Raw genomic sequence first — 12,034 nt, forward strand, 5'->3', positions numbered from 1 at the left:
GTGTTATGTGGTTGCATGCCTTCTAAAAATCTAGTGCTAATAGCTTTGCTTCTATAAATATGTGTATATTGATCCACAACATTTTTACCACTGCTGTTTTGGGTAAAACCAGAATTAATTTAGACCTGGGAGTTGCTTGAACAATGTAAGAAAGGTTAACTCTCAATAAAAAATAATTTTAATTTTATTTTAAAATTTTTAAGAGCTCAGCTAGTTCTACTCATGTTTGAATGAGCTTCCCATAAAAATATTTCTAAATATTAAACTTTAAAAAATAATTCTAAATATTTATGATTTGTGCAGGAACATAAATGCTATTTGAACAGACTTCAGATGTGCAGGAAGCTTTCTGTAGGAAGCGAAGTGGTTTAATTCATGAAATAAGCATCAATTCTGAATAACGGAGATCTATCAAAAATTAAGAGACATTTTAAAAGGACAGGGTAATTTAAAGTACTATATAAGCATAATAAAATGTCAGGAACTTATTGCAGATTTTTTCCCTACATGACTTGTGAAATTGTGTAACAATCCCTTTGTTCATTTCCTCCACAGTCTTTTAAAATTCTCCTGATACATCTGTTGAGTTTTTTACGCACATGATCAGCTCGCATATATCCAAGAGTAAAGTCTTCACAGAGTTTAATGGAATTCAAGCTCAGATACTGTTTATTTCACCAGTGTAAATCTATAAAGCAGGACTACACAAATCCTGTAGCTGGCCTGCATGGGTATTTGTGATCATGGCGTTATTCTAGCTGTTTCTGTGTTTTGTTGTCCAGACATACCTGACCTAGCTTTATGCTATCTAAGTGTTCACCTGGCTTCTTAAGTGATCTTTGCAGGCAGCGTTGAACTCACGACTCCTGTGGCTAGGCAACTTTTGAACTGTCTAAAGTTTGTAGACAGATTTCACTCAGATGTGTCTTTGCAATGTGATAGTCACAAGGCTGACTGGAATATAAACACTCCATCTGTCTCAAAGACATGGCATTTGGATCATATGGGGACTATTAGCTAAATATTGGCATGACCTTAGTTGTGTTTACAGATATTTTGATTGGCTTGATAAATCCCTTCCTCAATTAAAACCAACATGTCTGAAGATGAAATTATTGTGATAAGCAGTTAGCTAACCTTAGATAGCACTGTGTAGTAGCATAACACTGCAGTTACTTGGATGTGCTTACATTGTCTTTTAGGGAAAGTTAACTACCATATATTAAAGAGTATTTCAAAGAACTTTGAGAAGGCCGTACATTTCTTGACAACCTTTAATTGCTCTCCTGCATGTGATATACACATCATTCTGCCAGTAATTTTGCTAAGTTTCTGACAGCTCTTTAGAACTATTTTGGGCTGATGCCGATATCAAAACGGTACTGGAGCTGAGTATCCCATTTGTCATCTTATTGGCAACTTTTAGTGAGGTACTAACATTTCTGTTGTTCAATCAGGACTGTGAGGGCTGTCTTAGTGCAAGAAAAAAGGCTCCTTCTGCAGGTCAGCAACTCCATGCATGGCTTAAATCAGTCCATGAACTGAGTGTTCACAAATGCATGTAGTAGACAGAAAAAGTGAGCAGGCCTTGAAATAGTTGGTGATGGAACTATTTATGTCTTCCATGAAACTCAGTTTATTTTGAAGACTGGTAGAGGGTGAGTTCTTTCTAATAAGACATGATAACTTTAAGACTCAGTTATTTTCTTTTTCATAACGCATTTTGGAAGAAGTAATCTTAAAATCTTTGCCTCATTATGGTTGGTATTTTGAATTAAAATCCTATGATAACAAATATAAAATTTATACTTGATGGTTCTCCCAGTTTATATCTGTTTATGTCCATGAGAGACCATGTGCAACAAGAACTGTACTTTTCTGTCTTTTCTTTCAAAACCTGAACACATATTTACCATACAATTGTATTACAATTGTATTTTCTGCCTCTGCCTAGGAAAACAAAATATCATTCAAAGGAACTTTCAGTATTTTTTGTTGTTGTAGTGATATAATAGCTTGCTTGTATTTTTTTATTATTATTGTTTTTAATTTGAATTTCACTGGGAATATGTGAGGCTAGATGCTGATTTAATTTGACAATAAGAAGTGGCTGCTGCTTAGTTTTCTTCTGTTTCAAGATTAAAACTTTACTGTAAGAAAGACCAAATTCTCTTTAGCATTAACAGGCAGTGCTTCATTTTTTTGCACTGGAAGAGAATTTGACCCAGCACATTCAGGAGAAATTATCATCTCATAATCTATTTATATACTTAACTGTAATGATTAAACAAAAATGAATTCCAAGCACTGTGTTCTAGTCCTGAACTTTGTCCCTGACCCTGCCAAGATTCAATTGCATGCCAATTTGCATCACTAAGTCTAGTCCCATTAATGTTCACCAGAACTCCTTAGTGTTGAACTTCCAGCTAGATGTGTGCATAAACCCTAGAAAGATCAGAGCCCTTTATTCCATGTAAGCTGTCTTGGTAAAAGAGCTAGCTGTAGTTCTCCGCTATTACCAATTCCTATATAATGACATTTATTACTGCATTTTGAGGCAAGTCTCATTACCAGAAGCTGCTAGACTCCTATTCAGTTATTAGCTGGGTACAATTAGAGTTGCATTAATCAGTTGTGCTTGTTCAGCTGAGTTCAGGTTTTCTTTTGCTGAAGGGAAGATCCAAGTTTATAATCCAGTACTTCAGACAATTTGAAACCATGACCTTAAATAATCCTGGATGTTCTGACCATAGGCTGTCAAAGAAGTGTGTGGTACTTAATGAATTAGGTTATCATCTTTATCATCTTTAACCACTGTTTGTACTCAGTTTAATGTCTGGTTTTGCAACAATAGATCTAGTCTTCCTAAAGTTTGGTACACATCAAAGTCTTACATGACAAGCCAACCTGCCTATTTTTTCAGAACCATCTATCTTTTCAGGTACTTAAAACTCCTCGGCATCTCTTTGTTAGTCTGAAATTTGGGGGATGCAGGCAAAAATTATTCATATTTACACGTGAAGATTCCTGTCTATCTTCAGCTTTGTGCCAGATGGCTTCTTAAGCTTTAAGCAAATTAACTGTTATCCACCTGAGATATGTTTCCCACAGAACTGTGGTATTTAACTGTTCCTCACTTCTCTGCTCAGTAGCTTCCCCAAGGAAAGCTCTCTGAGTTTTGAGTGGCTGATGTACCTGCACTTCTTCATTCTAAGGGGCTTGGGGATTGGCGCAAGAAAGTCCCAAGTTCAGCATAGTTCCCAAACTTCAGTGGTTTGAATTGCTCTCTGGAGATTTTTGAAGACCATGGAGAGGTGAAGGTGTCTCTATGGGAAAGGGAGATGTCTAACAGAAGCTGTTGGCCTACTAGGGCCAAGTTTGCATCAATTCTGACTATCCAGGTTAGAACAGGATTTATACTTAGTTTTGGGGTGAGCTAACCCTGGAGAAAGTAAAATACCAATTTAGATCTCAATTTAGAAGTTAATGTATATCCTGTGGGATCAGAAGGAGAGCAATATAAGTAAAAAAAACCAACATGCCTTTCAGTGTAAGAGTGGCATTATTTTAGAGTTAGCTTATGTCGCCAGTAAGAGTTATCTGAATAATGTTCAGCAGTGTGGTGGGTTGACCCTGGCTGGACACCAGGTGCCCACCAAAGCCACTCTATCACTCGCCCCCTCAGCTGGACAGGGGAGAGAAAATATAACAAAAGGCTCGTGACTCGAGATAAGGACAGGGAGACATCACTCAACCAATTACTGTCACGGGTAAAACAGACTGGACTTAGGGAAAATTAACGTAATTTATTGCCAATCAAACCAGAGTAGGGTAATGAGAAATAAAACCAAACCTTAAAAGACCTTCCCCCCACCCCTCCCTCCTTCACAGGCACAGCTTCACTCCTGAATTCTCTAGCTATGCCCCCCACCAGTGCAGGGGGACGAGGAATGGGGAGTGGGGTCAGTTCATCCCCTGTTGTCTCTGCCGCTCATTCCTCCTCAGGGGGAGGACTCCTCACACTCTTCCCCTGCTCCAGTGTGGGTCCCTTCCACGGGCTGCAGTCCCTCAGGCACAGACTGCTCCAGTGTGGGCTCCCCGTGAGTTCACAAGTCCTGCCAGAAAACCTGCTCCAGCGTGGGCTCCTCTCTCCACGGGGCCACAGGTCCTGCCAGGAGCCTGCTCCAGCGTGGGCTTCCCACGGGGTCACAGCCTCCTTCGGGCATCCCCCTGCTCCGGCGTGGGGTCCTCCCCATGCTGCAGGTGGAGATCTGCTCCACCATGGACCTCCCCGGGCTGCAGGGACACAGCCTGCCTCACCATGGTCTTCCCCACGGGCTGCAGGGGAATCTCTGCTCTGGCACCTGGAGCATCTCCTCCCCTCCTTCTTCACTGACCTGGGGGTCTGCAGGGCTGTTTCTCTTACATGTTCTCGCTCCTCTCTCTGGCTGCCATTTCTGTGTCTGCTGCAACTTTTTTTCCTTCTTAGATCTGTTATCCCAGAGGTGCTACCACAGTTGCTGATGGGCTTGGCCTTGGCCAGCGGTGGGTCTGTCTTGGAGCCGGCTGGCATTGGCTCTGTCAGACATGGGGGAAGCTTCTAGCAGCTTCTCCGAAGTCACTCCTGTAATCCCCCACTACCAAAACCTTGCCACACAAACCCAATACAAGCAGGTACACTGACACCAAAGATGCTATAAGGAAGATAAATCCTAGTGGCCTCAGCTAAAGAAGGGAGTACAGAGCTTGTCCTGGCTTATTAAATCCTAGAAATCTGAAAACATGGAAGATCTTATGAGAAACTTGCATTGACTAAACCAAATCAAATTCAAAAATATTTTGATGAATGAGTGCAAAGGCAATGTGGGCTGAAGGGAATAAGTCTGAATTGAAAGGAGAAGAGTTGCTTAGGTTGAGCTAAATGGATTTCCTAGTGATTTTACTCTAAGTAAGGATGATTTCAGTGCTGATGAGAAAATCTGGAAAGATCTTTTGGTGTGGAACAAACATTGTAAAGGTCCTGTGTGTTGAGGCAATGGGAAAAAGTGATGTGTTGCATTTCTTTCTAGTTTCATGTCAGTCATCCTAGGTTTTGACTTTGAGCCACTGTGCTTAGCACTGAGTTTCTTTAACAAATTACTGCTGAGGTAAATCAGGATCATGATGGTAAAGTGGTATAGACTGTAATTTACAACAATTTTTGTTGGGTAGGAGGAAGGAACTTGTCTTCCTGAAAAATATACAATCCATATTTCTCAGTAGTTCTACTTGAAGAATTTACAGTTCTAGATCTTACAGTTGTTGGGGAAGAAAATATTTAAAGTGATTACTTATGTTTTCTGCAAAATAATATTAATTTTTTTTTCTTCACAGTAAAACCAACAGTTATTGATGTTGACATTTATGTCAACAGCATTGGTCCTGTATCATCAATAAATATGGTAAGTGACTTGCTAACAAAGATTTTTATCTGGACTGCTGGTCTTGGCATCAATACTAGCTTTTGAAAAAAACAATAAGTACCACTGGAATAAGTTGTTTTGATGGCTGATTTAGTTCTGTTTTCAGCTATAGCTCTGTTTTTCAGATGACTTTTTTGTGTCTCTTCAAGAGAAGAACAAACCTACAAGAAATATTATGCTCTGTGTTGTCTACCACAAAGTTCTGGTAGATCTTGAATGGTAAAATAGCCATCTTAGGAAAAAAATAAGTATGAAGCAAAGCTATTGTCAAGAAAATTCCTGAATTAATGTTTCAAGAGTCAACTGAATATACAGAGCTTCATAATGTGGAGTTAATGAGAGTCATCACATACTGTCAGTATATTAATTTGAAATTCACCATCCCTTCAGTGGTTACTTTTCTTCCACTGAGTTATCAACAATCTTTAGCCTTGAAGTATAATTTTGAGGAAGTTATACATAGCTGTACTGCATGCGTAAAGGCAGGAGGAACTGAAAGAGTCTGTGATATAGTGTGACAACAGTGAATTTAGCAAAAACTAACAGTTGGTCAGCTGTGGTCTTCTTAATTCCAGGACATTCTTCACTTCTGCAGCAACATATTCAGATTTAGAACAAGCTGGATGTTTATGTAGCTATGGAGGTATGGGTTACTGTGGCCGCTTGTGCAACTTCAAGTTAGAATTCAGCACAGTATTCCTCTTTGTAAACTAGACTGAATTTTTTCTTATTACAACTTGGAAATGGAGGACCTGTTAATATCTCAATTTACTTAAAACTCTTATACTAACCTCTTTGAAGCAATGACTTTCTCTTGTTCACAATGACATTCAAAGGCTGCTGTGTACAGTGGTCATGTAAGAATCTAGTAAATGCACTGCACGTATGTTTTGTATTTTTGAAACAAAAGCTCCTGAATTTGAAAGGTGGTCATTCAGCCTGATTTTTTGTTTTTGCGTATGTATATGGGAGAATGTAAATTATTGCAATGTGTCAAATTCTGGGTGGTCAGAGACTCCTACGCCCCCTGGCAATGGGAAATCTGGCAAGTAAAACCAGAACAAACTATGTGCAGGGAACAACTTGGCCACATATTCAAAGAGTGTGAAATGTATTGGTCATATTTCATGTGAAGCACTGAATGTCAAGCAATGGGAGTACCTGCTCCATTCTTGAACTAATAAATAGCTAATTATGTTGCCTTTTCCCCGACTGCGTACCAAAATGACTTGTCCAGGGAATGATTTATCGGAAGATCTATTCTGCTTACGGTCCTCTGGCTTGCATTTATGTATACTCTAGGAATGGGTACTCTCTTCAAAAGCAATGGGGACAATGGTGAGGATGCTTACTTTTCAAAGTCTTTTTGCTCTTTGGCCCTCTGAATTAGCTTGTAAGTAGCATTTTGGGGTGCTGGAAATGTATGTGCAATAATAATTAAGAAAGTAGTTGATTGGACCTGCTTCAGGTAGGAAGAAGGAAAAAATAATAATAGAAGGAACCAGTGTTTCTTGGAAGATTATTATGGCACGGTGAAAACATGACTAGTTTACTTATCCCTTAACTTTGAGTTCAGGATATGTTATGGCACCAAGATGCACCATGATACCAATTTAAAAAATGCATACTGTATCTCTTTGATAGTAGATGGTTTTATTAGGATAGTTAACGAGTGTATGGCATAGAGATATTTCATGGTTACAGCTGAAAAAAACTACCTATAATCTGTAAGGGCAATGATAAATAAAACAATGATGAAATATAAAATTTAGGTACCTGAAGTTTTAAGGACTCAAGTCTGCTTAAAGCTATATTTAAACCTTTGAATAGAAATAGACATTGTTTCAGATATGCTTGTGGACAGTACATCCCACTGAAACTGAATCTGAACTAGCTAAGCACTTTTGAGTTTTACTTCTGTTCTCAAACCTAATTATCAATATAGGAGATTAACATTAGGCACTCAAATGTAGCAAACTTTTGTCCAAAAGTTCCATTTCTGTACTGTTACTTTGGAGTTTGTCCAAACTTACATGAGAGAGCAGAAATGAACTTGCAGTCTCAAATTTACAATGAAGATGGGAAGTCCTCCTCATAAACCTCCAAGCTATGGTGCTGTATGATAACTTGTCTCTCCAGTGGCAGAACTTATTGAAGAGCTACTTTTCCCCCCATTTGTGTTGTTTCAACTGTTTGGCTACAGTATTCAGTAGCTCTGTGATGCACTGCTGGAAAAAAAAAAAAAAGTAAAACACGTTTGGAATTAAAAATAATAATTTTAAAAATTAATTAATTAATTTTTAAGTAAGCAGTTTTTCATGTCACCTGTGAAATGCTGGAGCATGGGTACACAAACAGCTGAACATAAACAATAGCTGGAAATTACCTGTGGCAGAGGAAGAGGAAGGAAGGGACCATCTTCAGTCTGATTCCTGTCATATAACTGAACTCTCAAAGGGAGAGGAATGTGTGAAAATCATGTACAGAATTTAGAACAGTATTCTGGGAGAAAAAAGGGAGTATTCTTGCAAGAATCTACATATGCTATATTTCTCAGCAGGACAGGAACTTTTAGCTTTTCTCCCCTAAATTATTATTAAAAGTTGAGCTATTCTGTCAAGGCAACTCGGCAAGATGGTAGTTGATTGAGCAAAAAGAAAGACGATTACATTGATTTCCATCTCTTCTATTTCAAGAGTGAGATCATCAACATGTACAAGGAGGACTTCCCTGCTGTGTACTTCCAAACTTAGCCCTTAGCTCTATCACTTTTTTCTTAATCTGCAGCACTTCTGAGGGAAAATCATGTGGAGCTTCTCTAGAGATCAAACTCTGCAGGTATATTTTCTTATCAGTTTTCATCAGCGCTTTTCATCTTGTGGGTGAAACCTAGGAAGTAAAATAATTTTCTTTAAGTTATCTATTCAGTGGGTGTTCAGTTGAATGTTCAAGCCAATTTTGTAGAGCAAAGCTTTTCAGATGTCAATAACTTTGTTGTAATAATGATTAGACTTCAGTATGAATATTAATATCTCACTGTTTCTTTAACAGTCAGGAAAAAGCAGTTGCTACCAGACACCTACCTACAGCAAAGATAACCTCAGGTGAATTGTATGTGAATAATTGTGGCCCTGAGGAAAAAAGAATCATCTTAGACTGAGGCTGGAAGTGCCACAGAGGGAAGAAATGTTAGGGATCCCTTCAAAAAGGCTTGCAGTCAAGGGAAAGGTAACATTCTCTGTGACAAAGATGGCATAGTCCACAGGAATATATGACTGACCCTGCCTTCCAGACTGTTTGCAGAGGGTTTATGCTACTTCCCCTAAAGGCCTTACCAGTGATTCATTTCCTAGTTGCTTTCAAAAATATTTATTTAGAACCTCAAGATTTTCAGAAAAAACAGGAGTGATTGTGAGAAGGTAATGTAGATGCTCTTCTTTTAGTGACTCATCATTATAACATCATTATGATGACAATAGAAACTTGTTTTCTGGATAAAGAGTGGTGACTTCCTTTGTCTGTGACATGGAACATTTCTTTGGGGCACAGTTTAAAAAAAGCTAATGTTAAGTAATTTCTTAATGTTAAGAAATAGGAATTGTGTAAGAATAAAGAAGTAACAGCAGGCTGAATAATGAACTGAGTGATACTAGGAGGTAGTCTCAAGTGGCAGTGGCTTTGAAGAAGAAAGTAATTTCAGCATTTTGAGCTATGTCGTGGTGTTATGAAATGACAGAAATGATTGATACTAGACGAGTATTTTGAAATTTAAAACTCTGAGATGTTTGAATGCCCGTTAAAAAATTTTAGGGTGGCTTTTTAACAGATAAAAGCAATCTATTGCATAAATATCATGATGCCTGTCCTTTATCAGAAATATAATTGAATGTGAGCTTGGACTGATTTAAAAGAAACATAAACTGGTTGATATAACAGTAAATGACACATGGATGTTCTGAGCTAAATTAAATCTTCCTGTGTGCATATTATATCCCTTTGTCTTGGTTTTCATCTCTTCATAAATTTACAGAAATCTGCAACTTGCTATTTCATGTTACAATGTCATTAGAGACCCTGGCTTGTAGGACGCAATATTTATATCTATCACAAGATTTTATTTCAACCTTTTCTGTATTTAAAAACTTTGTTATATCTGTAATCATAATGAACATGCTTCCACTGCTGTTAGGGATCTTCTAAGTGAGTTTTTTAAATTTGAAAATTCATCTGCAATCTTACTTTTATTTTTTCCCCAAACTTTATATTGTAAAACAGGTGTATGAATCAGATTACTCAGTTTTCATATCTTAGTGTCTCTTTTTTTAATTCTTCCTATGCAATATGGTGTCCAGGAAGCATATACTTTTGCATTAAAATCCATGCTCCAATTTTTGTCAACAACCCAGTTCTTGTCAACAGCAGCAAAGGTTTATAAGTTGATTTAGAAAACTTAGATCTTAATGTGGCTTACTGTAGCCTGTTTTTCTACATATAAGCAGTACTGGCTTGTGTATAAAAGAACAGAAAAAGGAGAGAGACCATGCAATATGCAAAGTGGGAATCAGATGTAACTGATGGGAAAAATCCCCTAGTAGTTTTGTGATACAGAAATGTAAACACACTGAGATTGCATAGGCTGTTAAATGTCAATAGCATCAAAATCTGTGTGTTTGTGTGTACGCACATACAGTCTTAACTAAGTAGCTACAGGAATCTGAGGCTGCAGCAGAAGCTGCTGGTGAAGGAAGAATTTGACACCTATATGGTTTTAGCGACTGGAATCTCATTTTAATGCAGCTGTACAGAAAATATGTTGAAGAGACAGTATGAGAAACAAGCTTATAAACTGTACTTACCTGTTCATAAAACTATTAATCGGTTATCTGCTGGATATATGCACATCTCTATTCTCAGGTAATCTGAAAAAGTAATTCATAGAGCGTTTCTTTTGTGTTTCATCACTTCATTCTTTTGTGTCCACTCTAGGGTATGTCGTATATGTCTATGGATGCTGTATTTCCCTTTTGTTCAGTTAAGTGTTGTAGAATAAAAGCAATCTTTACTCTTTTTTGCCCCTTAGTGTATTGATAGACTTCTCTGAACTTCAGAGTCCCCACATGCTCATTTTGCTTCTCCACTAGACATGATAGGTATTAAAAGAATAGTCTTGATGAGGAGACTTGTCTAAAATATTATTCAGAGCTTATAATTAAGTCTGAATTTCTTGCATACTTTTAGTCTCTATGTCTGTTCATTTGATAGTTAAAACTATTATTGGAGCATCTGCAATTACAGAAACATAACCTGGTGATTCTTTCCATGATAAGGCAAAGCTAATTTAATCTGGATTTCATCTGTTTTACACCCCACTGTGTAGCCCCAAATAGTTCCTTTACAGGCTTCTTCTCAATAATAATGCAAGACACTATTTGAGCACAAGCCTGATATCCTGTTGTTCATTGTTAACTTGGAGTGTATTTTTCTAACTGTATCTCACTGTCTTACCTAACCTATTTATAAAGCAATTGTGTAGGGAGGTGGTTTCTATTATTTGAGGGGTGAGTTTCCAGTTGGTGAGTTCAGATCATCTCTAAAATAATGGAATGCCTCAGAATGTTTTTATTTTTCCCTGCAAATTTTACAAGCTTCTTTTTTCCTTTGTGACCTAAGAGAACACTCAAGTCCTGTGTCACGGTTTAACCCCAGCCAGCAACTAAGCACCACGCAGCCACTTGCTCACTCCCCCCACCCAGTGGGATGGGGGAGAGAATTGGAAAAAAGAAGTAAAACTCATGGGTTGAGGTAAAGACAGTTTAATAGGACAGAAAGGAAGAAAATAATAATGATGATGATAATGATATTAATGAATGATGATAATAATAATAATAGAATTAGAATATACAAAACAAGTGATGCACAATGCAATTGCTTACCACTTGCTGACCGATGCTCAGTCAGTTCCCCAGCAGCGATCCGCCCCTCCTGGCAAACTCCCCCCAATTTATGTACTGGGCATGATGTCACATGGTCTGGAATACCCCTTTGGCCAGTTTGGGTCAGCTGTCCTGGCTGTGTCCCCTCCCAACTTCTTGTGCCCCTCCAGCCTTCTTGCTGGCTGGGCAGGAGAAGCTGAAAAATCCTTGACTTAGTCTAAACACAGCTTAGCAACAACTGAAAACATCAGTGTGTTATCAACATTCTTCTCATACTGAATCCAAGACATAACACTGTACCAGCTACTAGAAAGAAAATTAACTCTATCCCAGCCGAAACCAGGACATCCTGGATGAAATTTTAGTTTGAGTGCGTCTGTTCATTTACAAGGACTAAGGTACTAATCATACACTTAAACATTTTGCTAGATTATGATCAAGTTACAATTTTGTTTCTATAGCATACTTATATACTGTCATAAAGTTTGGATCACTCATGATAAAAAAGCTATGAACTATAGAAAACTAAGATGCATGGATTTTTGCTGATAAATCAAAATAACCTCACATACAGACTCATTCTTGTTGCTTCAAGCTCTGGCAGTTGATCCATCACTATGAAAATGTTTCTGGGAGGTG

The 12,034-nt window shown here is 38.0% G+C and overlaps 1 protein-coding gene across 1 annotated transcript in view; it reads left to right on the forward strand.

The window, feature by feature from the left end:
- GABRG3 (gamma-aminobutyric acid type A receptor subunit gamma3) overlaps positions 1-12,034 on the forward strand; it is a 333,754-nt gene that overhangs the window by 15,499 nt on the left and 306,221 nt on the right. The window contains exon 4 of the mRNA XM_075057199.1: positions 5,374-5,441. Coding sequence (XP_074913300.1) covers positions 5,374-5,441 — 68 coding nt within the window. The remainder of the gene's footprint in view (positions 1-5,373; positions 5,442-12,034) is intronic.

This window comes from Buteo buteo, chromosome 25 (assembly GCF_964188355.1).
Source record: "Buteo buteo chromosome 25, bButBut1.hap1.1, whole genome shotgun sequence".
In the NCBI taxonomy this organism is placed as follows: Eukaryota; Metazoa; Chordata; class Aves; order Accipitriformes; family Accipitridae; genus Buteo; species Buteo buteo.